At 41.4% G+C, this 26,586-nt stretch overlaps 1 protein-coding gene across 3 annotated transcripts in view; it reads right to left on the bottom strand.

The window, feature by feature from the left end:
* Window positions 1-3,831: 3,831 nt before the first annotated feature.
* Window positions 3,832-26,586, bottom strand: part of TGFBR3 (transforming growth factor beta receptor 3) — a 191,566-nt gene continuing 168,811 nt past the window's right edge. For 2 of the 3 annotated variants that reach the window (XM_087719314.1, XM_087719315.1), the window contains exons 12-17: window positions 26,396-26,566; window positions 24,103-24,402; window positions 18,929-19,046; window positions 14,867-14,905; window positions 11,289-11,396; window positions 3,832-4,732 (exon numbers count right to left, since the gene is read on the bottom strand). In XM_087719314.1, coding sequence (XP_087575440.1) covers window positions 4,614-4,732; window positions 11,289-11,396; window positions 14,867-14,905; window positions 18,929-19,046; window positions 24,103-24,402; window positions 26,396-26,566 — 855 coding nt within the window. In that variant the 3' untranslated portion in view covers window positions 3,832-4,613. The remainder of the gene's footprint in view (window positions 4,733-11,288; window positions 11,397-14,866; window positions 14,906-18,928; window positions 19,047-24,102; window positions 24,403-26,395; window positions 26,567-26,586) is intronic. The other variant, XM_087719316.1, reaches the window with a different exon arrangement.

The raw sequence follows: 26,586 nt of genomic DNA, 5'->3' as shown, positions 1-26,586 counted from the left end.
GTATTTAGTTTATAAGACGCACTCAGATTTTCAGCCTCTTTTTTGAGGGAAAGAGGTGCGTCTTATACTCTGAAAAATACGGTAATAAAACTGAGCTTTTGTAGTATGTTTAAGTAAAGCAGGTTGCTCTATTCATTCTACTTTAATCTTTTATATGGGTCCAGGAAAATGTAACTTCTCTAGTTGTTAAAGTGGAATTAATTTGTATGTCAGGAATTATACAAGCTTCTTTTTAGAGTAGTTTCAATAGAAATATTCATAATGCAGCATCCTTCTTTAAAAAAAAAACATTTAAGCATTTTACACAAAATGTTTAACATTTTACTCCAGGAATAAAATTAATAATAATTCTATACTTCTACTTTTTTTTAATCTAAAAAATCAAAACAGGGGAAATAACTCTTAGACAAAGCCACACAATTCACAGTAACCAAACTTACCCACCTTATATAAAGCCATTTAGATTTAAATATATGAATTTTTAATATATACTTATATTTTATGCTCACATTTAATATAATAGAGCTATGATTGATTTAAAGACTCTAGTCTTCTCTGAAGACATTTTAAAAGTTTTCATACATAGAATATGATTGCATAATACATTCAGCTGAAGGTTAGGCAAAGCGCATTCTTTTTAAATACACAGGTAGCATCCTGGCTATCTGGACCCCTCCCACCAACCCATTCCTGCAAAAACTTAGATATGGTAGCAATTGTTTTGTCTGATTTCTTTTAAATACATTCCAAATCTGCCAAAATCCTCAAGTTGGATCATTTCTGCACCAGAATTTCATTTTAGGTTCATTTTAATTTGCCTTGAAAAAAAATTGCATCATGGGTTTCAATTATGAGTAGTAGTCTTGAGTATCTTTAAAGCAAAATGGGTTCTACATTTTTGTACCACCATTTGTAGTCTACCTATGCAGGATGTTAAATACAAGGTTGCATGAAATGCAACCCAAAAAGTGGTCCTCCCCTGGGTACCAACTTTGGAATATGCTCCTGAAGCTAAACTTTAATAAAATTGACAATTGAAAATGTTGCCCATCACCAGGTGAGAACATTCTACTGGAGGGGGTGAAAAGCTATACCTACTTTTGATAGAAGAGAATATTTGTAGCTCAGAGCTGAACTGTAGGGTCCTTGGTGCCCTCTGAGCTTGATATACCACCTTAATCTGTTTCTTGAGCTATTACTTAAAAAATGGGATCAGAATTGACTGCTGTAATTGGACTTTCGGGAGTCAGCTGGCAATTGTTGTGGGTCACAGAAGTAATTTTAATGGAGTGGAGTGGTGGGGGTGTAAACCGCAGCTTTCTTTGGACTCTGAGCAAAAACCAGCCAGGCATTGTGCATTTAGCCATTCTTGACCTCTGAAACCCTAGCAGAGTTTCACCCAAATTAGCTAAGGGATCCTTACCAACATAGAGATCATTACTAACCTATATAGCTCCTACAAGTCTCCAGCGGGGACACGAAACAAACAACAAGCTAAGAATGGAAGCAGGTAGTCCTCGCTTACTGATGGCCTCATTTAGCAACCAGTCAAAGTTCCAACAGTGTTAAAATATTGATTTGTGACCAATCCTTATATTTACAACATGATCACCCTTCAGGTGCTTTGCAACCAGTGTGCATTTACAACTGTTGCAGTGTCCTGCAGGCACATGTTTGCCATTTGTATGCTTCACACTTGGCTTGCAACTGTTAAATAAGAGAAGGGGAAGTAAAATTGTCAGTTTTGGTCACATGATGTCTCGCTCAATGACTGTGGCATCCAGCAAAGGAGTCCCAAGGGTAGCTTGTTAAGCAAGGAGTACCTAGCAATAGCAGTAGCAGTTAGACTTATATACCGCTTCATAGGGCTTTCAGCCCTCTCTAATCGGTTTACAGAGTCAGCATATCGCCCCCACAGTCTGGGTCCTCATTTCACCCACCTCGGAAGGATGGAAGGCTGAGTCAACCTTGAGCCGGTGAGATTAGAACCGCTGAACTGCAGATAACAGTCAGCTGAAGTGGCCTGCAGTACTGCACCCTAACCACTGCACCACCTCGGCTTCCTATGTTTTGGAATGGCCAAAATCTCAGGAAATCAGCTAATCTTACATTTTTGTTTCCTCCTCCAAAATCTCATAAAATTTCAGATGGGATTACCACAATTGCGCAATATTTTTACATGTTTAAAGCTTTTGGTGGTGGCAACAGTGATCATAGTGATAAAAATGAACTGATTCACACAGGAAAGGCTTGCAATCACTAGTCTAACCATTTGTGTTGAAGGTAATTTATAGGACATTTTGTTCAACGTATATTTAAATACCTCAGTTAAAATAATCTTTATGTGGCGTGGTTCTAAGTATCCACCAATATGACTATGCAAAGTGAATGTATGCCATCTTAGCTTAGAATGGGCACAATTCCCTTGCAACTGGATAGTAAGTTGCTCTAGTAAAAATTCAGCTATAGAAATTTGAAAAAAAACACTAATGTCTGAAGTTATCAGACTAATACTTATGATAATCCGCAAAGTAATAACTGGCCTTATTTTGCTTTCGGTTCTCAAAATGATAATATTTTTACAATTTCATGCCAGTTCAAGTGTTACTTTGATGTATTTCCAATTGTGAAGCTGAGATGAGTTGGAATCAAAATATAAGAAAGCTTTTACAGGGGACATCTTATGGCTATCCGTGCTATAAGGCATAAACAACAGCATGGCTCAATAGTTGTCTCCACTGAGCACTAAACAAGCGGAAAAAAGTAACATGACAGAAAACTGAATCCACAATATTTGGCCTTAGTGATTTTCAATAACCTAAAGTTTAAAAAGCTAGCTATTTTTAAGGCAGAGCATTCTCATGGGGTACAGAATTGAATTTGAGTATTAGTTTATACTTTTAGAAGTCAGCAATATATACATAATGTGTCATGTTAAGCATGGCCACATGTATTCTGCAAACATCTCCAGATACTTTGAGGCCACAAATCCGATCAAAATGAATGTCTGACAATAGATGGCTCTGAAAATAACGTGAAAGTATCTGAAAAATATATCAAGGAACTATTTTAGCTTTTGTATCCTTCCTTCCTTTGGTGAAGCGTATTCAGGCATGCCTAAGTTCATAATTGGCCAGTGAAATAACCCCATCCTGAACTTCCAAGTACAATCATAGTGTAACCTATCCATCCCCTCCCAGAATATACCTTCATGGCTATATCGCTGGGCATGGCCTTTACAGAAAAAACAAGATTTCCGCATTCTATGTAAAAGCCGTAGACAATTCTGCAAACTCACTCAGTGGAAATGCATCTACGAAGCAACATCTAACACAACAGTGAGTAGGGAGGCGGTTACATCTGCAAGCACATCTCCCATTAGCGGTCTCCAAACATTTTGGCACCAGGGCCCGGTTTTGTAGAGCACAATCTTTCCACAGACCAACGAGGGGGGGGGGGGAAGGAGGAGCGCACAACCTAGATCCGACGCATGCGCAGTGTAGAGAAGGGGTTGTTCACCTATGAGAATCTTATGCCTGATGATCTGAGGTGGAGCTGAGGCTGTGATGCTAGTTACTGGAGAGTAGTTGCAAATATAGATGAAGCTTTGCTCGATCACCTCCAGCTGTGCGGCCACAGCCATGGACCAGTCTGTGGCCCGGGGACCCCTCCCTTTCATGAAGCAAGGCTGTGAGAGAGGACCATGTGATGGCTTAATGCAAATCGCCACAAGACAAAGAGCAGGTGAAAAGCATGCAGAATACAAAGAGCGCCTTGTAGAGAAATCTTAGGTTACAGGGTGAGACAAGCTGCTCCGTCCTGGGGGGGTGGGGTGGGGGAAGGTAGTTCCCAATAAGGGGGGGAAAAATGGAGCAACCTTTAAAGCTACCCTAAGTATTCAAACAAGCTTTTGGATATATGAGAAGAAAGGATAAGTAATTACAAATATCTAACCAACAAGTATTTTTAGCCCCTGTATGCTGCTTTCCTTGCAAAAGCTTCAGTGGATACAAATCCTTTCAATGGAGAACAGCACAACCAGTGGGGAAAAGGCTTTCCGAAGTCAAGCTCCACAATTACACAGTGACACAGCTACGGTGACCTGCGTTGTGTATCGGAGGAAATCAGTTTCAAATGTGGCGTTTGAAACCACCCTGCTTTTGTGCCCAGTGGGGAGCGAGGGAGGTTAAGAAACAACAACAACAACAACAACCAACCCCCTTCCCCAGCTTATAAGACTGAAATCCCTTTTGCCGACACCTGGCGTCTCCTACATGTTTGCAAAACTCAGCTTCTCTATGGAGATTCTCTATGGAGAACAAAGCAGCATTTACAGGGGGGGTGGGGGAAGTTGTGTTTCACATTGAGAACGCGTGGACCTTTGTACCCGGTCCACAGCTGCACAAATGGAGTAGCTCCGTCACTTGTAGCCTTAGCATGCGGCGGGAGATTCAAGGACCACGTTTATCCGGAAAAAGCTGAAGAAAAGAAGGAAACGCCTTCTCATTTTGCCAAGGGATCCAAACCAGCGGAAGCAAAAGGCAACAAACAGCTGTGTTTTTGAACCTCTGGTCTCTGATGACGCTGCGTGCATTTCCGTCCGGCCTCCTGTGTTAGGCCCTGCTGCTGCTGGAACAGGGGGTGCTTTGTGTGCTGCCGATGCTGTGGCCTGCACTGCTGTTTTCAGAGGGTGGTGGTGATGTGGGAACCGGCTGCCTTCCTTCTGGGTCTCCTGGAAGAAAAAGCAAGTTCAGAGTTACATCTACTGTCTTCACACTCTCTTGGCCATCCCTGAAAGGGGAGGGGAAGGAAATTAACGGAAAGGAAGTTAAGGAAAGGGGAAGGAAGGGAAGGGAAGTTAAGGGAAGGGAGCTTGAGCTTGTTTGGAGGTTCTAGCCAGGAAGCGCAGCTATCGTATACCCTTGACCGAAGATCGGTACACTCCTTCTATCTGGGATGGTCGTCCTCTTCCACCCAAGTGCGCAGCTTCGGGAGGGACGCACATGGAGCGGTGAGGGAGGAAGGGGACACCGACCGAAGATCGGTACACTTCTTCTATCTGGGATGGTCATCCTCTTCCACCCAAGCGTGCAGCTTCGGGAGGGACGCACATGGAGCGGTGAGGGAGGAAGGGGACACCGACCGAAGATCGGTACACTTCTTCTATCTGGGATGGTCATCCTCTTCCACCCAAGCGTGCAGCTTCGGGAGGGACGCACATGGAGCGGTGAGGGAGGAAGGGGACACCGACCGAAGATCGGTACACTCCTTCTATCTGGGATGGTCGTCCTCTTCCACCCAAGCGCGCAGCTTCGGGCGGGACGCACATGGAGTGGTGAGGGAGGAAGGGGACACCAACCGAAGATCGGTACACTCCTTCTATCTGGGATGGTCGTCCTCTTCCACCCAAGCACGCAGCTTCGGGAGGGACGCACATGGAGCGGTGAGGGAGGAAGGGGACACCGACCGAAGATCGGTACACTCCTTCTATCTGGGATGGTCGTCCTCTTCCACCCAAGCGTGCAGCTTCGGGAGGGACGCACATGGAGCGGTGAGGGAGGAAGGGGACACCCGCCTAGCCAGCCAGATCAGCCGAATCAACCCTGGCGATCAATGGGGTGACAGATGTCGCAGCCAGATCGCCCTCACATCCAGGGAAGGGAAGTTAAGGGAAGGGGATGGAAGTTAAGCGAGGGGAAGGGAAGTTAAGGGAAGGGAAAGGAAGGGAAGGGAGGGGAAGTTAAGGGAAGAGAAGTTAAGAGAAGGGAAGTTAAGGGAAGGAAAAGGAAAGGAAGGGAAGGGAAGAAGAGTCTTCAATTCACTATCATTTATCAAGGCATTTTTGTCCTTGTTCCAAGCAGCTAAACATTGACAGGCCAAATTCCCCCATGTTTATTTCTCCAGAGACTCTATAATGAATGTAATTGACTGCCCCAAAGGTATTCAGAGGGATGCACAAAGGCATTTGAATCCGTAGGTCCTGGCTCCAAGTCCAGCCTTTTGCCCCCTTCTGCTTCCTTCCTTCCTACACCGTCTAAAGAGAAAATGCATGAACAACTCCCCCGCTTATTATTTGGCGAAATATTTTGAGGGCTCCTACATTTTTGGCAGCAGGAAGTAGAATCAAGGTTGATTCTCTCCCCCCCCCCCTTTTTTTCAGTGTAACCAAAACAAACTTTGGACTGCATCCTGGGTTTAGTTCAAGCGTCTCATTTGTGAGGTTACTTTAGGTATTCTAGGCGCACAAAGCCTTTCCTCACCTTGTAAAAGCTACCTCTAGGTGAGAGAAATCCTTTTTTTCCCCCTGAGATTTTTTTTTGTAAAGCTTTTCTTAGCTAAAACCAAAATAAAATCCGGGAACGTTTAGGAGAGAGAAGCCACGATTTCTATATATTCAAGTTTGCTGCTTTCATCCCCTTAATAGGGGCCCCTCAGTCTTTCTGCCAGGAAAGCGATTTGCAAAATGTAGAACTGGCCCCATCCCCTGCCGCTGGGTCCTATTACAGCGATGTTGTCACCCAGGCTACAAACCACTCTATTACACTGCGTTGTGCACACCAGCCTCGGCTTATCAGCTGCAATCTGTATATATTTTGCTCCAACTCTGTTGTCCGCGAATACCTTTTCGTCTTTGGGGAAAACAGCACGCACAGCTGTCAATATCTAGATGCCAAAAAAATACTGTCTAGTGTTTTTTTTTCCCCCTCCCCTATTTCCTCTTGGTAGAAAACTTGCAACAGATGCATTTTTCCCCCTTTCAACTCTGGGGTTATGCCCCCTTGTCTCCCTGGCACGGATCTCTGCTGCAATGTCAATCTTTCTTCCCGCATTTCCCCCTTTTGTAGAAAATAAATCCTTGGTTTTTCTGTTGAACAGCCTGTATTTTCCCATCCACTCACCTATCGCTCTTAAAATATATAAAATACAGACTAAAGAGAAGTTTGATTAGTCACTTCTGCATGGAAAATTGAGTATAAATAGATGCCACAGTTGAGTGACAGCCCAAATTTCATTCCCTTCCTGATTCCATCGTACAGCTAGTCATTGGGAATTTGGGAGTCTTCAGAAATATAAACAAAGCAGATGAAATACAGGTAGTCCTCCACTTACAACAGTTCATTTAGTGACTGTTCAAAGTTACAACGGCACTGAAAAAGGTAACTTACGACCGTTTTTCACACTTACGACCATTGCAGTATTCCCATGGTCATGTGATCAAGATTCAGAGGCTCGGCAACTGACTCATATTTATGACGGTAGCAGTGTCACAGGGTCATGTGACCCCCTTTTGCAAAGTCAGTGGGGAAGCCTGATTCACTTATCAACTGTGTTACAACCTTAATGACGGCAGTGATTCGCTAAACAACTGTGGCAAGAAAGGTGGTAAAATGGGGCAAAATTCACTTCACGCATGTTTCACTCAGCAGCAGTGAAAGTTGAGCTCAATTGGGGTCCCAAGTCAAGGACTACCTGACTGTCAGTTTATGAGTTGCGACAAACAATGAATCTTACCCACGGGGATTTTTGCAAGCAATTATTTCTTTTGAGTAAGGGTCCCTGCAGCTAATTTCTGAGGAGGAAATGTACCATTTTACGGTTAGGAAGGTAGATTTGTTTCTTAAAGGGATTCTTACCACCGTTTGTCCGAACACTATTTAAAGGGGATGTTTTTGTAAGTGTCTCTATCCCAGCTATAGGTCATAAACAATCTTTAAGCTGCTTATAGTCATATGTATCTGAGTGCAACAGCATGTTCTTTATTATTCACACTGACGAAGCCTGCCAAGATGGCTCCCTTTCAAGCCAATCTGTTTGCTTTCTCTCCCCTCCCCTACACTAAGTCCGCATACGCCAAATGTTATGCGTTGTAGTCTCCCTTTTCTTCAGTCCGAACTTATTAAAAGGGAGTCTTCTAAGTTTCCCACCAAATTATTTGGGGGCTGGGGAGGGGGGAGGGAGGGGAAGAGCAGGTTGCATAATCTTGTTATTTGAAAGTGAGAGATCTTCGGAGGTGAAAGTTACATATATTTTAAAGCTTTGAGTTCAGACTAATAAATAATAGGCTGTTCTTGGCCCTTTGCATTTGCTGGATGGACTCGTCACGTACAAGGAAGGGGTGGGGGGGAGAGGGGATCCGCAAAGGAACGTGTTTTCTGTACCTATTTGTTGAGTACTCCTTGCACACGAGCACAACTTTGACATCTGAAAGAGTCACTTGTATTCAAACTAGGAACGGGAAATCTAATAAAAGTTCAGCCAGTGCATAGAGTCACCGCTGAATAAATTGCTCATATGCTGTTCCCCCTCACCAAGCAGACAAAGAGGATTTAGGGAATTATGCCAAATTGCCTAATCTCTTCCTAGTATAAGGTTGCAGCAGGATAGGCCACTAAGATTAAGATTAAGATTTAGTTTATTTGTATGCCGCCCTTCTCCGGGAGGGACTCAGGGCGGCGAACAACTCAAAGGGGGAAAGGGGAACATAAAACACAATACACATGATTAAAATAAACAAGAGTCATACAGCCATACAAGTCGGGAGGGGAGGGGAACTCATCAACCCCAGGCCTGCCGGCACAGCCAGGCTTTGACGGCTTTCCGGAAGGCTTGGAGAGAGGTGAGGGTCCGAATCTCCGCGGGGAGTTCGTTCCAAACGAACTAACACATCCAAATGATCAAATATTACCTCAGTAAACCAGATATATGACCCAAATACACACTCAGCCCCATCCCCTTCTGTTTGCTTAATCACACACATCCTGAGTGAACAAGCCACAATTAATCGGTATTTTCCATCATGTCCGATTCAGGAAGCCATGCTTAATAACTTCAGGTAAGACAGAATGTGCTATTATCATTTAAAATTGTTTTCCATATCCTAGTTTGTTTGGAAGCCACTAGTTGTAGTTTCTGGTTTAGACAGAATATTCTGGCTTAGTCATCACTTGTATAAGGTAGAATTAAGTGGGAGGCAAGATATGATTGTACAAAACTGGACACTGCTTTTCCCAAACTAACTCTGCTTCATAAATGATAGGAAACAGGATTCCGATGTATCAAGGCCAAGTCGTATACTTTAGAAATAAATGAGGCATTTAAACAGGAAAGTAAGGTGATGTGTTCCTCTACACTCTTGTTAATCTATGGCAGATGTTCAGTTTTAAATGGACCTTCTACTTCTGCAAGCACAGCAGAACAAATTTCCTAACTGAAGCGCTTCTTCTGTTGTACCAAAGCTCTTCTACTTTATGATTTTAGGAAACACAGACTGTCCTCGTCAGTGGTGGGTTGCAGGCAATACGCCCCGATACAGGCGTACCGGTGCCTGCCTGGAGCACCGGATACCGTTCCGGTAGGGTGCTCTGGAGGGCCCATCCGCCTGCCTGAGCTCCTTACCTGTTTTTGAGCTCTTCGGCGCTTCCGCGCACAGAGCACACAACACCTGCGCGACGCTCCACCAAGCAGCTGGAGCATCGTGGAGGCGCCACAAGAGGTAAGGATGCATGTACGTGCTGCGCATGTGGGCTGCGCACGTTCATGTGGTAGACGCCGGGCCCCATTGCACCATACCAGTTGCAATGGGATCTGGAACCCACTACTGGTCCTTGTTAATAATTTATTCCACAGAGGACTAGAAATCTCCCCCCCCCCCCGCTCACCAAATATAGTATCCCCAATTTCTACCCAATAAATAAAGTGGATTAAGGTAATGCAGCAATCTAGATTCAAAGAAGAAAAATGTGATTTGGAGCATGTTTGGGCATGCATGTTACATCTGTGGAAAATATCTTAAAACAAAATATCTCTTCCTAAGACCTCATTTCAGCTGCAAAAGATAGCCACAAGAGCTCAGGAAGAGACCATGTTTTAAGATTCTCATATTTTACTCTTTGAATCAGATCTCTGCAGGGCCCTAGTGTGGACGTTGTGGAAAAACACAAAAACTGCATTGGAAAATAATGAAAAGAGAAGGGTTAATTACAGACATCTAATTAAAATCCCAATGATTGATACAAGAGAAAAACATTGGGAGGTGCTCTCTTTTTATCCAACCAATTGCAGGAAGGTTAGGATCAATACAGTCATTGATGGCATGTCTTAGTTTTCAGTCATAAATCAACTTTCTTTTATGGTGATCTGAAGGGCCTGTGAAAGAAATTTCAACTCCTAACACATTTCCATTCTTTTCCAGAGTTCATTTGATACAATTCTTTGTATTGGTTTGCATTCAATTTTATGTGTGAAAGCTGTGGTTTTGTACTTTCATATGTGAAAACAGATAAAATAATAGTATGGCAACCGCTTAGCTATTCTTATCTAATCTTGCCTTTATTTTCCAGAAAGCCACAATCATCTGAACACCTACTTTTTCTTGCAGGTAAAGGTTCCCCTCACACATATGTGCTAGTCATTCCTGACTCTAGGGGGTGGTGTTCATCTCCGTTTCAAAGCCAAAGAGCCAGTTGTGTCCGAAGACGTCTCCGTGGTCATGTGGCCGGCATGACTAAATGCTAAAGGCGCACGGAACGCTGTTACCTTCCCACCAAAGGTGGTTCCTATTTTGCTACTTGCATTTTTATGTGCTTTCGAACTGCTAGGCTGGCAGAAGCCGGGACAAGTAACAGGAACTCACTCCTTTACACGGCGCTAGGGATTCAAACCGCCGAACTGCTGACCTTTCTGATTGACAAGCTCGACGTCTTTTCCACTGAGCCATCTGCAATGTTTGTTTACCTAACTTGGGTTTTCTCTACCAACTTATACACTACCACAACATGGATCTATCATATTATACCATTTGCAATGCAACGAAGAAGCTAGCTATGATTCTTTGAAAGAAAGAGAATTCAGTAAATATATTTACAGATGTTCGGCTACAAAATGGTTGCCCCAGTCTCTATTGGACAAGTTGATATGAATGCCAATTAACATATTTAAATGGTTTTTCATTTTCCATTCAGATGCAAGACACAAAATTCCACCCGTGCTTTATGATAGCTACATTTTTCTCTATCCTTTCAATGTATTAGCTGCAAAGCATACATCTTAAAATTGCCAAGTTTGAAAAAAAAACAACACTGGTTATTTAATGTGGTTTTATAAATATTCTCAATACTTGAAACTCTTATTGTTTAAAAAGAAATCCTTTATATGAGAAACTATTGATTAGGATAGGCATCTATAATGATCCTTCAGGGGCTTTTGCTTTTCAAAGCAAATCAATGGTTAGTTAAAGTGGGCAATGTTACAGGTACACGGCGCAATTTGGGAAAAAACATCGGACTCACCTGTGCGGGAATAGATTAACCATAAGGCTCCTGTCAGCAGCGCACCTATCACAAAAGCTGCAAAGGCAATTCCCACAACTGTCAACGTGTCCAGGCCGTACACAACAGCTGTGAAATTCAGAGATTAGAGAGAGAGAGAGAAAATTCAACATATTTGCAATGCAGAATCAAAGACATTTTACTTGCAGTCAGAAAAAAACAAACCATAAAGTGATGGCATTTTTCCTCCCCTAAATTGCATTTTGTAATCAGGACTCGGCCCCCTTTTGGGCTCACCAAATTTACCTCAAGCATTTTTTGCCTCAAGTAGGCCTGTTCTGCTCCTTCCTCTCTTTCTGGCCCATGTCAGTACTGATTTACAACCATTTGTTTAGTGTGTGTTTGAAGTTACAGCAGCATTGAACAAAGTGAATTGTGATTGTTTTTCACACTTATGATCGTTGTAGCATCCCCATTGTCCTGTGATCAAAATTCGGACACTTGCCAATTGACTCACATTTATGACGGTGGCTGTGCCCCCGGGAACACCTTTTGAGACCTTCTGACAAGCAAAGTCAATGGGCAAATCAGATTCACTTAACAACCGTGTTACTAACTCAACAACTGCAGTGATTCACTTAACGGCTGTGCCAGGAAAGTTCGTAAAATGGCTAAAAATCACTCTGCCTCGTTTATCAACAGATATTTTGGGCTCAATTGCGGCTGTAAGTCAGGGACACTCTGTAGACGTTCAAGCTGCATTGCGGATTCCGGGCACACAACAGGAGAAAGCTGGATTGAAAAAAGCGGGTTGTGTAGATTTGGGATCATAACATCAACCCAAAGAAAAGTCTAAACTTTGCTATTTAATATATCTTTGGTTAGTGTGGCCCGTTATTTCACAGGAACAAAGCAGAGAAGCAGGATGCAATTTTAAAAATGTGGCTCTCCCATAAGCAGCTTCAGCCTGGTTAGGTTTCCTGCTGATTTCTGCTTGTTTTTAAGTTGGAAAGACCAAAAATAACCCACTCCTCTAATTTTAGCCTCCTTAGTTTTGAATGCATGCACCCCTCACGCTGGTGCCTTTGAGGTAAGGCAGGATAAAGTCATTCGAATAATTAAATACGGCCTCTGCCAATTCCCTTCCGTCTCCCCAACGTTTTCAGCAGCATATTAAGCGGGGAACGGAAAGCCTGTCAACCGAGCGGGAGTGCCAGCTTGAAAGTCAGCAAATACACAAATAGAAACAATTGTTTTCCACGACTTGGCAGCAGTTTTAATTACGGAAATTGGTTCCAGGCTGTAACATGGAGCCCTTACTGGGAGAGGCAGGATAATCTGTGTGAGTTGTACATCTGGTTCCTGAAAGCACGACTTTGAACGTGTGTTGAGCAACGGCGGTCACTTCCAGCCGTTCTCAACTTTCACTCCTTTTATGCAAGGATCGCTACGAGGCTCATTGATTTTTATTTGAGGTTCAGCTCAAAGCGTCACATTTCTAGGGCTGTGATGGCAAACCTATGGCATGCACGCCAGAGGTGGCACGCAGAGCCCTCTCCCTAGGCACGCGCGCTATAGCCAGCTGGTCTTCGCCTGCGCCGGAGCATTGGGCGTGCACCGGCCCGCCAGTCTTCAGGTTTCCGGCACTCCGTTGCACACGAAGAACAGTTGGCCAGCGCATGCACACATGTGCACGGACATGCGTTCCAGTTTGGCCACCTCGGTGCCGAAAAGGTTTGCCATCACTGTTCTAGGGACTACCACTTTAGTTTGTCACTAATTATAGGAGCCGAGATGCAGTACTGCAGGCAACTTCAGCTGACTGTTATCTGCAGTTCGGTGGTTCTAATCTCACCGGCTCAAGGTTGACTCAGCCTTCCATCCTTCCGAGGTGGGTGAAATGAGGACCCAGACTGTGAGGGCGATATGCTGACTCTGTAAACCGCTTAGAGAGGGCTGAAAGCCCTATGAAGCGGTATATAAGTCTAACTGCTATTGCTATTGCTAACTGCTAATTGCACTGGAAGGCCATCCTAAGATGGAGTGCTGGCCATCTCTCCCACTGCTTGATTTCCTCAGCTGACTGTTCACAGTGAGGCCAACACCACAACATTACGTCTACAGGTAGCCCTCGACTTACACCAACAATTGGGACCAGAATTTCCATTGCTAAGCTAGGCTGTTGTCGTATGAGTTGCAGCTGATTTTATGCACTATTTTTGCCGTGGTTGTTAAGCAAATCACCATGGTTGTTAAGTGAAGCGTGAGTTTGTGAAGTGAACTATGCAATTGTTAAGCAAACCCAGATTCTCCCTACCAATTTTACTTGTTAGAAACCAGCTGGGGAGATCACAAATCGTGATAGCATCACCCTGGGATGATGCAACCATCTAAATCACGGGTGTCAAACTCACATGACTTATCACAACATTTTGCGCCTCTGTGGAGCCCGGGTGGGAGTGGCCTGCACGCGATTCATCCGTTCCACAGGCCGCCAGTTTGACACCCCTGGTGTAAATGTTTGCCAGTTGCCAAGCGCCCATATTTTGATCCTGTGTCTATGGGGAAGCTGCGATGGTCGTAAGTGCAAGGACCAATTGGAAGTCACTTTTTTTCAGTGCCGTTGTAACTTCAAATGGTCACTAAATGAATGGTTGTAAGTTGAGGACTACCTGTACTTTGTTTTGTTTTTAATCACGAAGGTGTCGTACAATTTCATTTCTACATGGCCTGTGGAAGCTTTATTTGATTTTAAAGAAATAGCATGAATAGCAAAAGCAGCAAGCAAAGATGGAGACCATGGATCTAGCCATTGGTGAATCCCATCCACCAATCACCCTAGTTTTGTTAATTTAGATATTATTTAGTTTATTTTATGGCTAACATTATGTATATTTACTTCCACAGCCCAAGATGGAGAATTATTGGCTTAATCCCCCTTTCCAGAGCAAATATCTTGAGACTCAGATGTATTCCAAGGTAAAATGGGAATTTGAACCTGAGGGCCTAGTTCCTCTTTGGCAGTTTCCCTACAAGGGTTTTCTCCTAAAAAAAAAACCTTGCTCCTCTATATAACTCATACATTCAAAAAAGAGTGAAGAGATGAGCAACGAAGTGATGAGAAGAGCAACAAAGACAAACTAAATCGTATGATGAACAGCTAAGGGACTAAGGAAACTATTTGTAGGTATGGCTACCTAATGAAGAAAGGGCTTAAGGGTGACAATAGCCATCTCCGGTACTTGAAGGATTTTCACAGAGAAGAGGAGGTGAACTTATTCTCCAAAGCACCTGAATGTATAACAAGAAGCAATGGGCAGAAACTCATCAAAGAGAGATCCAACCTTGAACTTAAAAAGGAATTTCCTGATAGAGAGAACAATTAATCAGTGGAACAGCTTGCCTCCCAGAGTCTATCACTAGAGTTTTTCAAGAAAAGATTGGACAATCATTTGTCCAGAATGGTTTAAGGATTCCTGCCTTAGACAGGGGGGTTGGACTAGAAGACCTCTGGGACCTTCTGAGATTCTCTTCTGTCCTATTCTATTCATTTTTCTAGATGTACTTCTCTAAAAACAAGGAGGATTATATATACTTACACGCTGATCCTTCAGAAGGATTCAAGTGGGAGGATTTATCTGCCAAAAAAGAAAAAAAAGGAAAAGACAGAAAGAAAATTTTTATACCCAACAGAAATTCTTAAGTAGAATCTGTAACCTAGTAAGAAATCCAGTTAAATTGATCAAATTTGAGTGAGAACATAAAAGAAGAGGAAAGGAAATCCTTTCTATCTCATTAAGTGTCTTTGGTGAAATAATCTTGAAAAAAAAGCAAGCAACAAAAGTTACCAGGTGCTGTCCAATTATTGCCAAATCACAAGTATTGGCTTTTTCTGTAAAGAATTAAGATTTCACCCTTGGGGCATTTATGGTAAAACAGATGTGGTTATCCCAAAGACCCAAGAAGTAAGAGTAAGTTGGAGACATGTAAATCCAAGGCATTGAAGGAATATAGAGGCAAACTAATTTTATTCCCAAAATAGTTTGCATAAAATAGTTTCTCCCAATCGAGAAGCCTTTCAGAAATGACACAACATTCCCTCCGTCACTGCTGAGAGATGAAGCCCACAATTTCTGACTCTGATTGCAGAAGACAGGCGTGACATCAACCTAGGTTTTAACCGTCATATTAATATTAATTAATAATATATATTTGCTTGTTGTACAATCTATCATATCCATGAACCGCGGTGGCGCAGTGGTTAGAGTGCAGTACTGCAGGCTACTTCTGCTGATTGCCCACTGCCAGCAATTTGGCAGATGAATCTCACCAAGGTTGACTCAGCCTTCCATCTTTCCAAGGTGGCTAAAAGCAGTGGTGTATTAACCATGAAGCAGACTAAGCATGTGCTTAGGGCACCACGCCCAAAGGGGGCACCATAAAGTTGAGAAAGAAAAATTCCCAATGAAGATTGGTGCATTATGTACAAAGGAAGGGGGGGCACCAAGATTTGTCAGTGCTTAATCCGCCACTGGGTAAAATGAGGATCCAGACTGTTGCGGGGAATATGCCGACTCTGTAGACCGTTTAGAGGGGGCTGAAAAGCAATTTCAAGCAGTATGTAAGTCTAAGTGCTATTGCTATGCTGCTCTCTGCAACCTTGGAAGGCAAATGGGGGATGCCAGAGTAACAGAAAATGCAAACTAACTAATAAAAGAAAACCATAAATATGGCCGACAAGTCAAACGCTGCTAAATGTTTCTAATTTCACTAGGATTGAATTCATGGCGTGCCCTACATAGCCCAACCTTGTAACATTAAAAAAAAAAAAAAATCTGGAAGGATTTGTTTTCTCTTAAACATGCAACTATATTATCCTCGATCACCATTCATGGCACGCGTGTAACACGTGGAGAGAAAAGCGAGTTGTGGAACTGAATGTTCTGTTCTGATTCTGTATCTAAGGTGCCTCCAAGTTTCTTTATTTGGCTTCTAATGCAGATCTAACAGGAATGGATCCAATAATATGGATTGTAACAATGCACACAACCAATGGCCTGTTTTGCATCAAAATCAGCGATAGCTAATGTCTTGGAGATGCAACTCTTATTTAGTTGCTAGCATTTCTAAGCCTTACAAATTTGCTCCTAGTTCATAGCGCCAATTAACCTCAAGGGCTTGAGTCATAACCAAGAGGTTAAATGGCAATAAAGATACACTGTGTGTATGCTGCACGCCCATTAAGCTGAATGTCTGAAAAATTCTAGGACACATTCCAGTATGCATCGCACAATAAATCTTATCAGCCCTTAGTTCACTATGTTTATTATCACACACTTTTCTCTTCTAGGGTAAGAAACATCTAAAAAAGATCTATAAAATATTTGGTCCAATTTAAACTACAGAGGTACTAGATTCCTTAGAGAATTGAACCCAAATGACATCCATTCTGGCTGATCCAATGAGGCATTTTGTTAGCTATTGAAATTCATGAGAGATTATAGATACGGCCAGAAAAACACACAAAAAAAGCAAGCATTTTAATTGCATTGTGCACGGAGACCAAATCTTTCAGAGTTGTCCTCAGTGGATTCATTTGTGTCAAGAATAAAGATTTGCAAAAACTCCTTGCAGTCTCAAATAGCTAAGCAGAAACAGTGGTCCTTCTCACACCCCAAGCAGCGCACCATGGCATACCATCAACTGCTTAAATGCCAAGAAACGCTCTCTATGTGACTGAGGTTAAGGGATTTCTGATCTTCATCTTTTTTTTTTTTAAAAAAATCCCTTAGAAAGCATTCCAGAATTTCAAACAGCCTTTGTGTAGAAGTGAAAGATTTTGATCTCCATCTGAAAGCACCGAAACCCTCTAATTAATGTATCACATCAACACCAAATGGGAGCGTGCACGGATAAGGTATTAAAAATAAGTATAAATGCTCATGTTTGCCAATGTTGTTAGAAAGGCCAAAGAAAGATGACTTTCATGTGCACATGCATTGTTAGTTGAACTCCTGGGTTTCTGCCATCCATATTAATCAACCCTGGTTTTGAAAACAATGGTTAGGATCAAACTTCCATTGGTTAGGATTGGTGGTGGTGCTTGTCGTGTTTCATTTACCTATTGCCTTTTAAACTATATTTTATAGTCATCCTTTACTACATACAGTATGGGGAGATTATATTCTGCAATTTTCTACCATTTTTCCACTCATGAAGTGGGTGCGGGGGATGGGCAGGAGAGAAAGGAAACACAACAGGGATTTATTTAAAAACAATAACAACAACCAATTCCAATCTAGAATGAATAAGGTAATGTTGGCTTAAATAACTCTTTCCAAGCTGGCAGCTATTCTGTTTGTGTGTGTGTGTGTGTGTGTGTGTGTGTGTGTGTGTGTGTGTGTGTGTGTGTGTGTAGGGACTGTATATTCCCGAGGTAGCAATAATGCCTGAATAATTTGGGACAGAAACCAGATTTTTGGATATGGATTATGTTCTGGCTTATCAATGTGCTTCCAACTACACCATGAAAAGAACCTTTATATACACCATCGTTTATTAGGAAAGTTCATGGCACTCAGTTATGAAGAGGCAGATTTCTGATTTCTGGCAGCTTCAAATAAAAAAATAAATTAATACATTGCATAGGATTGTTCCTTTTCTCATACAGATAGAGAGAAAGGGGGAGGGTATATAGAACTAACAAATACATTTAAGGAGACAACAAGGGTTTCTTTGGAGTGCAATAATCCTCTTCTTAGTTCTACCTGTGCAAATAATTTTGGGTTATCAAAACAACTGCAAATTTTCTTTGAACATATGGAACTATTCATATGTTAATATCAGATGGGTCCAATTAGCTAGTTAACTGAATTAGGTTAATTTAATTGGTTGGAAGCCTTGCAAAGCTTAGAAAACCTTAAATTCTAAATATTATGAGAACAGCTATTTTTAAGAAAAGTAATTATGTGGGGAAAATAAGTCAATATACAAAGTAGAAATGTGGGCTGTGATGTGAAGCTCCAAAAAGCAAGTTGCATACATTGGAAAAGTTTTATCCAAACAGATAGAGGGTAAGGAAGCTTTAATATACAAATAAGGATAACAGAGGATAGATCACTCCGAGGGTCATCTAGAGATTTGTTAATTACTGTATATATTTCCTTCTCTTGAAAACATAGATTAATAGTCATACAGATACAAGGAGGAAAAAATGATTTCCTTCAGGCAATCATTTCTAAATATATACAGCCATTTTCTTTGTGGCCGTAGTATTTATTAATAGAAACCTACAATGCTACGGAATATTCTCAATATATTTGAAGTTCCATTACAATTAAGCATTTACAGCCCCAAAGGGAAAAAAAATATACCGCTTTCCCAATACCTATAGCATAATGAACAGCTGGAATCAATTGTGCAGCATTACTTAATGTTTATGAATTCCATATTGTTACATAGAATCAAAATACATTCCTTTATGAACCCTTGGCCAAATTGCATTTGAAAGAAGATTTAAGGGGAAAAAAAAGAGTGCAAACAAGTATTAGTGTTTAAAAATAATGATGTCTTATAAATCAGAATAATAATATCACCAGACTGCAAAATTGTATGTGCCGGGAGGCAAATTTTTATACAGAGATTGAAAATATATTCAGTACCTTCTGGTCTCCCTTTAGTTATCACAGCAAGAGGTTTGGTGAAGGTTTTCTTATTTTGCATCATTGCAAAGATCATATCAACATTAAGAAAGGCGCAAGCTTCATCTGGAAGGATACACTGCAAGATGGAGAGAACAGACAGCTTGTAAAATCAGGGGCACACTGAAAATATTTACATTATCACAGCAGATGTCCATCACCATCGGTATTTAGTAATATTTACTCAAGAAAAAACAAAACTTAATAAAAATAATTTCCACAAATGCTTGCAAAAATTCCTCTCAGTTACATTTCAACTTTTCTTTGATACTTGAGTTACTTAAAACTCTACCAATCCTCAAAGCTGCAGAGGGTCTCTTCTGGGCAGTGTCCATACAAATCCACATGTTGCTTCACAACTGTGTTGAAAAAGTTCTTCTGTTTCCCACCCCAATTGCTCTTTTCATTAACACAGTGAATACAACAGATGATGAGATTATTCAAGATGATTGTTCATCAGCTATAAGACTGTTCGAAGTTTTTTTTTTCTCCCCCAAGTGGAAAAGTAATATTTCCCATTTAGAAAAGATGCTGATTAAATTAATGTTTTGGAACAAAGAGACTTTTCCCTTGCTTAGAGATGTTTACTACATCTCTGAAACAAATATTCTGAGATAAACAATAAAAAATTGCAGGAATTAACTTTAAACACTCATTTATTTTCCTTCAAAATCCTCTGAAGCAGTTCAACCTGATAATTCACCAGTAGAGGTTCAGAAACAATAGCATTATTTTTATCTCAGCAAGAACTGGAAAATTAATGCTAATGCATTGTTTACAACAAATGTGATGAACACCGAACAGTTTCAGAGAATTTGAACCACTTAACACAATTTCTACCTATCATCTATAACCATTTAGTGGAAAATATATATCATGCTATCAAAAGCTACAAGAGTTTTCATTGGGAAAACTCAACATATATTGTCCTACTGTTGTTAATTGCAATTATTCCTAAGTTTATTAACTTTTTGGAATCTACTGTAATGACAATTTACACCAAGTAGTATCACAAATGAAGGCAAACGTATTTGTCCCAGGATAATGTTGCAGGATCCAATCTGGGTCAGTCACTGGGACCAGAGGTTTAGTCTTCCAAGCTTTGGAAGACTCATGCTGGAGCCCATCTTCAGGGAACCTGTCTCTCACCAAGAATGTGTGCTTTAGACCAGTGGTTCTTAACCTGGGCGATATCACCCCCCAGGGAGTGATTTTGTTTTTCAGGGGGGCGATGGAATGAAAAGAGATGACGCGGAGGTGAAGGAATGGAAGGGAGAGATATGGGGGCGATGGAGCGAGAGGTTTTGGGGACACTTTTGAGACTTTTTTCGTACAGTGAACCGCTGTATATCTGTCGTACAAAAACATCAGATTGCTCGCTATTAGTGGATTGAACTGTGTTTTAAAATGTTCCTCCAGCTAGCTTCAGTACAGAATGCCATACATATGTGAATACACATCGCTCATCTTCATGCATGTTGCGCAGCAGCCTCTATCACTCTACCCATACAGTGGCACGCCATTGGCCAGAATGGGAGGGGTGAGCGCTTCTTTCGAAACATCGCATGCTGAGTGGCTGTCCCGTGATGTCAACTGTAATATCAACGTAACTGTTGAAACTAGGTTTATCGATATCCATGTATGTTTTATAGTATTCCAGTGCAGTTGAAAATTTAATTTTTAGTTAGTGCCTTTCATTTTGAAGACCTCTCAACATGGCCGAGAAGAGGAAGTGTCGCCAATATTCAACGGAATACCTAAAATTGGGATTCATTCCATCTCCTTCCAACGTACAGCTTCCGTTTTGTCTTCTTTGTAAGAAAACTTTTTCAAATGAAGCGGTGAAGCCTTCCCAACTGAAAGACTCTGTGTGTCTCTTTGTATTGTACTTTTTTAGCATGCACTCCAGTTCGATATTATATTTTCTTGGTTTTATGGTTTCAATTTTTGTTGTGTTCTTCATGTAAACCCTTTTTATAGTGTGCATGAATATATATTTTCCTCGAATCTTAATTTAGTTTCAGAGTTTTCATCTTGAAATTCTTAGTTCCTGCATTGCGGTTTGTTCTTATGCCCTTTTTATATTTCTTTTTGTGCCCTAAAATTAACTTGTAATTAAATCATTAAATGTTACTGTTTTTTTCCGGGCATTTCATTTTCTTGCAATTGAATTTTGTTTTCAGTGGTCATTGCATTTAAGTGTCTTGAATAAATAAGATAATAATGAGATACATGTATCACAAAGTTTGGGAGTAAAGTGATGGGTGGCATCAGAATTTTTCACACAGTTGAGATATGGGAAAAAGACTTGAAATAAATTATTTGCATCGATATGTCCTGATGACAATTTTAAAGAAAACAAAAAATGTGTTTGCATAAATTGAAGAATTATTTCCCTGTGTTGTGATTGAGAGGTGATGTTGGGGGAGGGGGGCAATGATAACTTTCTCAATGGCTCAAGGTGGCGATTCTTTCAAAAAGGTTAAGAACCACTATTTTAGACTATTCTACGTGTAGGATTTATGTGGTGCCTGGTTGGGTGTGACTCAGAGGTGGGTTCCTACCAGTTCGCACCTATTCGGTAGAACCGGATCGTCAAATCTACCGAACCGGTTAGAAGAGGTTCCACCAGTGGACCCGGAAAGCAGGCCACACCTACAGAAGAGGTTCCAAACTTTTTTGAAACCCACCACTGGTCCTTGGATATGATTATTCTACACTATCATGCTCATATTTATAAAACTCAGTGCCTCTGTGAAAGTTAAGGATGACTACTGCGTTTGTGGTGCAATCAGAACATTGCGTGTGTTGAAGTTGTTTCAACGCAAACCAAAGATGCCTTTAAAAAAACAAGTTTACATCATATTCTTATGCATGCCAGTGCTGTGTGTGAGGTAATTTAAGGTGGTTCCGGCATCTTCATATCCGGTCACATGTGCGGCAAGCCACTCCCATCCAGTCACATGTGCGGCAAGCCACTCCCACAAAGGAGGCCACACCCACAGAGTAGGTTCGAACAATTTTTGAAACCCACCACTGGTGTGACTTCTTACAATCCAATCAACCAATAACAAGCCATACCCAACCAGTCACCACATAAATATTATGTATAGCATAGCCCAAAGCACACATTCAGTTGGAGAGAAGTCCCCAGAGGATGGGCTCCAGAACAAGTCTTAAAGCTTGGAAGATTAAACCTCTGTTCCCAGTGACTGACCCAAATTGGATCCTGCAAGTAGCTTCAGTTCACCTATGTTCAAATGAATTAACCTAGTGGTTAAGATGGCCTTCTTAAGAGAATTTTTCACCCCCCCAGAAATGTCCAGCTAACATGGCATACTGGTGGGACTGGATGACCTACAGTTCAACAAGGAACACACAGGTTGGACAAGATGAACAGATTATTAGGATAATTGAAATAGGCCTGTTTTATATGCCTGAGGAACATCCTGGGAAAACACAGAATATTCTTTAGAATACAGCTTAATCGTACAGTGGGGAAAATGCTACTTGGCAATTACAGTCTAAAGCAGTGTTTCTCAACTTTGGCCACTTGAAGATGTCTGGACTTCAACTCCCAGAATTCCCCAGCCAGCATTCGCATTCGCTGGCTGGGGAATTCTGGGAGTTGAAGTCCAGACATCTTCAAGTGGCCAAGGTTGAGAAACACTGGTCTAAAGTCTTGCTACATAAGATCTTCCAAAACTTATCATCCCTTCTGACTCAAATGCTTTCAGGAAACAAGAGTTGTATATATTATTCTCTTTAGAAAATTTGTTTTAACGTAAAGAAGAATGAGACAGAGGAGGAAGCATAGAAACAAATGGGGGAATAACAACAAAATACCTATTAGGTTACATATAAAAAAACACCATTCAGCCACATTTTTAGAAAAACCATTAATCCTTGACCATATGAAATTGTATTCATTGGTCTTTCCTTTATGCTGGAAAAGGGCCAACTCACAGACAGAACATTCACATGAAGCCATACCTCAATATTATAACAGCTCCAAATGTAGAGGAGTAGCTTCATACTGTACAAGCTAGTCTGGAAAAACTCACCATTACTCATATAGAAAATGTATTGGTTAACATCATCTGTTGCAAATTGGTTTAACCAATCAGTCACACTTATAACTTCTTTGGCTGCTCTATTGTAAAGTAGCTTCCAAAACTTAGCACTCTCCAACTATGTAACTCCCAGCCAAGGTCTAAGGCTGGGTTTCTTAAACTAAGGGCCATGATTCCCCACTAAGAGTCACATGGCCAGAATCATGTTAAAAAAACAACAATTGGGCTTGCAGAGGCAATAGCAATAGCAGTTAGACTTATATACCGCTTCATAGGGCTTTCAGCCCTCTCTAAGCGGTTTACAGAGTCAGCATATTGCCCCCAACAACAATCTGGGTCCTCATTTTACCCACCTCGGAAGGATGGAAGGCTGAGTCAACCCTGAGCCGGTGAGATTTGAACAGCCGAACTGCAGAACTGCAGTCAGCTGAAATAGCCTGCAGTGCTGCATTTAACCACTGTGCAAAAATTTGTTTCGTGCTTTTTCTCTGCAAGGTGGTTGTTGGTTCATCCAAGGCAGAACATGAGCAAGTTTTGACTACATAATCTCTAGGGCTGTCAAACTCCTTCTGCATACTGATCTCCACCTTCCCTGTTCAAATCTGTAGCAGGAATTTGCAAATTGCCAAATTTGTGACTATCTGCAACTTATAAATTGAAATTACAGCATAAAGAGTATATGTTTATTTCTTGCCCAGTTCTAGCTTCGATAAAATCAATAGTGTTCTTCATTTGACATTTTAGTCCTGGTATTGAAAATCTGAGAGTCTTGGCTTTCTCTTTTCTCTTGATTTACATTAAAGAAGCAAATTCTAAGTTTCTTCACCCTAGTTAACCTGTCAGAGTTGTTGCAATGTGGGTGTTGCACACTGTACATGATTGATGCTCTCAGAAAACAATCTATGGCCACCTTTTTTATCAGATCCACATGTTAAATCACAACCAATGAAGTCTAAGTTTTAACTCTTAGTGGTGGTGTAGATCGGAGAACAAGGTAATTACAGATGTGAGTTTCTGTGTGCCAGAAAGAGAAAAAGGGAGAGGAATCTTTTCACAACTTACCTGAGCTAATCCTGGGATATCTTTTTCTCTTTTCGTGCATAAGGTCACCTCACAGTGTAGAAAGAGAAGAGAGCTGTTGAATGTGGATTTGAACAAGAAGCTAAACCGCTTTTTGTCAGTATGGGCATTTGGTACAGGAAAATTAGCTTTTGGAACATTGAAGAATCTTACAGACTCCTCTTTAGGGCAAACATTTTCAATAATGGTGTATTCTGACATTCGGTCAGGATAGGAATTTGGTGAAATAAAGCAAGTTTGGATTACAAAGCCCAGGGATCTTTCAGCCTTTGTCAGAGAAATCTGCATGAGAAAAGAAAAATAGATCATTCTACATTTAATGTTTTGAAGATTGCATAGCAGTCTAATCAAGTCAGTCAATCAGATGTTGAGTACCTTGGTTACCCCTCCCACTTGGATAATCTGTAGAATTAGGAAATTCGGGCATGACCCGTCAAAACCGCGGTCCACAAAAGCGCGATCGACGAAAGCGCGCATTTGACGTCATCACAGCGCGACGAAAAAAATTAAAAATTGAAATAAAAATAAAATTAAAGCAAGCCGATTCACATAAAGGTAAGGGTTAGGTTTAGGTTTAGGGTTAGGTTAAGGGTTAGGGTTAGGTTTAGAGCGTTAGGGTTACGTTTAGCGTTAGGTTAAGGGTTAGCGTTAGGTTTAGCGTTAGGTTAAGGGTTAGGTTTAGGGTTAGATTTAGGGTTAGGTTTAGGGTTAGGTTTAGGGTTAGGTTTGGGGGGGGTTAGGGTAAGGTTTTCGCTTTATTTTTACATTTTTCGATCACAGCGCGATGTTTTCGTCACGCTGTGATGACGTCAAATGCGCGCTTTCGTCGACCGCAATTTTGTCGTCCGCGGTTTTGTGGTGGAACCAATTTGGGTGCCTTTCATTCCTCCCGCATCACAAGGGATTTTCAGAGTTATAGTCCAAAATATTCAGGAGACATTTTTTTTCTCCTATGGTAACCACCATTTTTTAAAAGTGGAATAAGGAAACATAGTTTTATAGGTGTAATATCCTCAAAGTCTTTGATATGCTAAGTCATGGGGTTTTTTTGTAGTTTGTTCAGTAAACCTTAATTGACTGGGTTGGTATATAATGCCAAATCAAATGAAAACTAACTGCATTCTATTTTAGCATAGGGTGAGCTCATTACCAAGAGGAACTACCCTCTTATAAAGTGTGGTGACACAGACTTGGTTGTCTGTAGTTGGCTGTGAATGTTAGTTTTTACAGAGTCAGAGACCGCCTTCTGCCGATTACCTCCCTCCGTCCCATCAGATCGCACAGATTGGGCCTCCTCCGAATTCCATCCGCCAGTCAGTGCCGACTGGCGACTACGCGGAGGAGAGCCTTCTCAGTAGCAGCTCCGACCCTTTGGAACGATCTCCCCGTGGAGATTCATACCCTCACCACCGTCCAGACCTTCCGCACAGCCCTTAAGATCTGGCTATCCCGTCAGGCCTGGGGATAAGATCCTAATCCGCCCCACCCGAATGCTGAATGAATGTTGTGTTTTACTGTTTTATTTTATTTTATTCACATATTTTATGTTTTGTCTTGCACTCCTTCCCACGAATTGTAAGCCGCCCTGAGTCCCCTCAGGGAAAAGGGCGGCCTATAAATGACAAATAAAACTAAAACTAAACTAAAAAAATGATCCACCTGGTGCTAGAACAGGACATTAACAAATTAAGGAACAAATGAGGATTTTAATCTTCTACCCCTTAAAGAAAGAGTAGGAGAAAGAGAGAGGCACCGTTGTATATTGAGTTTGCATATGATACAGAGCAGCTCTTGGAATTATTTTCATAGTTCTTGGTTGTTTGAAACCACCCAGAGATGCTTGAGATGGAAGGCCATATAAATCTTTCAAATAAAAAAAAATAAAATAAAAGAACTGTGCCTGCTCATTTTTTAAACTGTGCGTGCTCATGCATGTGAAATCAGTTTTGCCGTCAATTTGAAAAAGAAAAAGGTGAAACAATAGGGCATTATTTTCATGAACGACTCTTATTTCCAAGAAGACTTGATGAGGAAGACACACGTTTTGCACTGGACTTGCCATATTACTAAGACTCCTTGGTCTTTACCACAAAAGTATTATCTTAATCCAAGATCGGTACAATTTCCTTTTCGCAAAAAACCACAAGAGGACACATCTGTCTGCCAGAGGCAATTGAACCAGGCCAGCTTAGGACGTACGAGAACAGCCTTTTCTCAGCTACCACGTTCCTGAAAAACAGTCTCATTGATTTCCATTTCGACTTGAGTCAATTACCTCAACAAAAATCTGGCTGTTGTCTGCAATAGAGAAGAATCCTTGAACTGGAGTCCGAAAAAGCTCTGTCTCATAGAGTTCCATTCCAAAGGTGGCATTGCCAACACGTACTTCAGGTGGCCAGAACCTGGAAACCTTTGAATCTCTGGGTTGATGGAATGTGCAGTTGAACTAATCCAAAAACAAGGAGA

This window comes from Thamnophis sirtalis, unplaced genomic scaffold, assembly GCF_051295495.1.
Source record: "Thamnophis sirtalis isolate CommonGarterSnake01/CBP01778 unplaced genomic scaffold, rThaSir2_p1.2 scaffold_7, whole genome shotgun sequence".
NCBI classification, from domain to species: domain Eukaryota; kingdom Metazoa; phylum Chordata; class Lepidosauria; order Squamata; family Natricidae; genus Thamnophis; species Thamnophis sirtalis.
The sequence above is the reverse complement of the archived record's forward strand: the minus strand, read 5'-3'. Positions and strand labels throughout refer to the sequence as shown.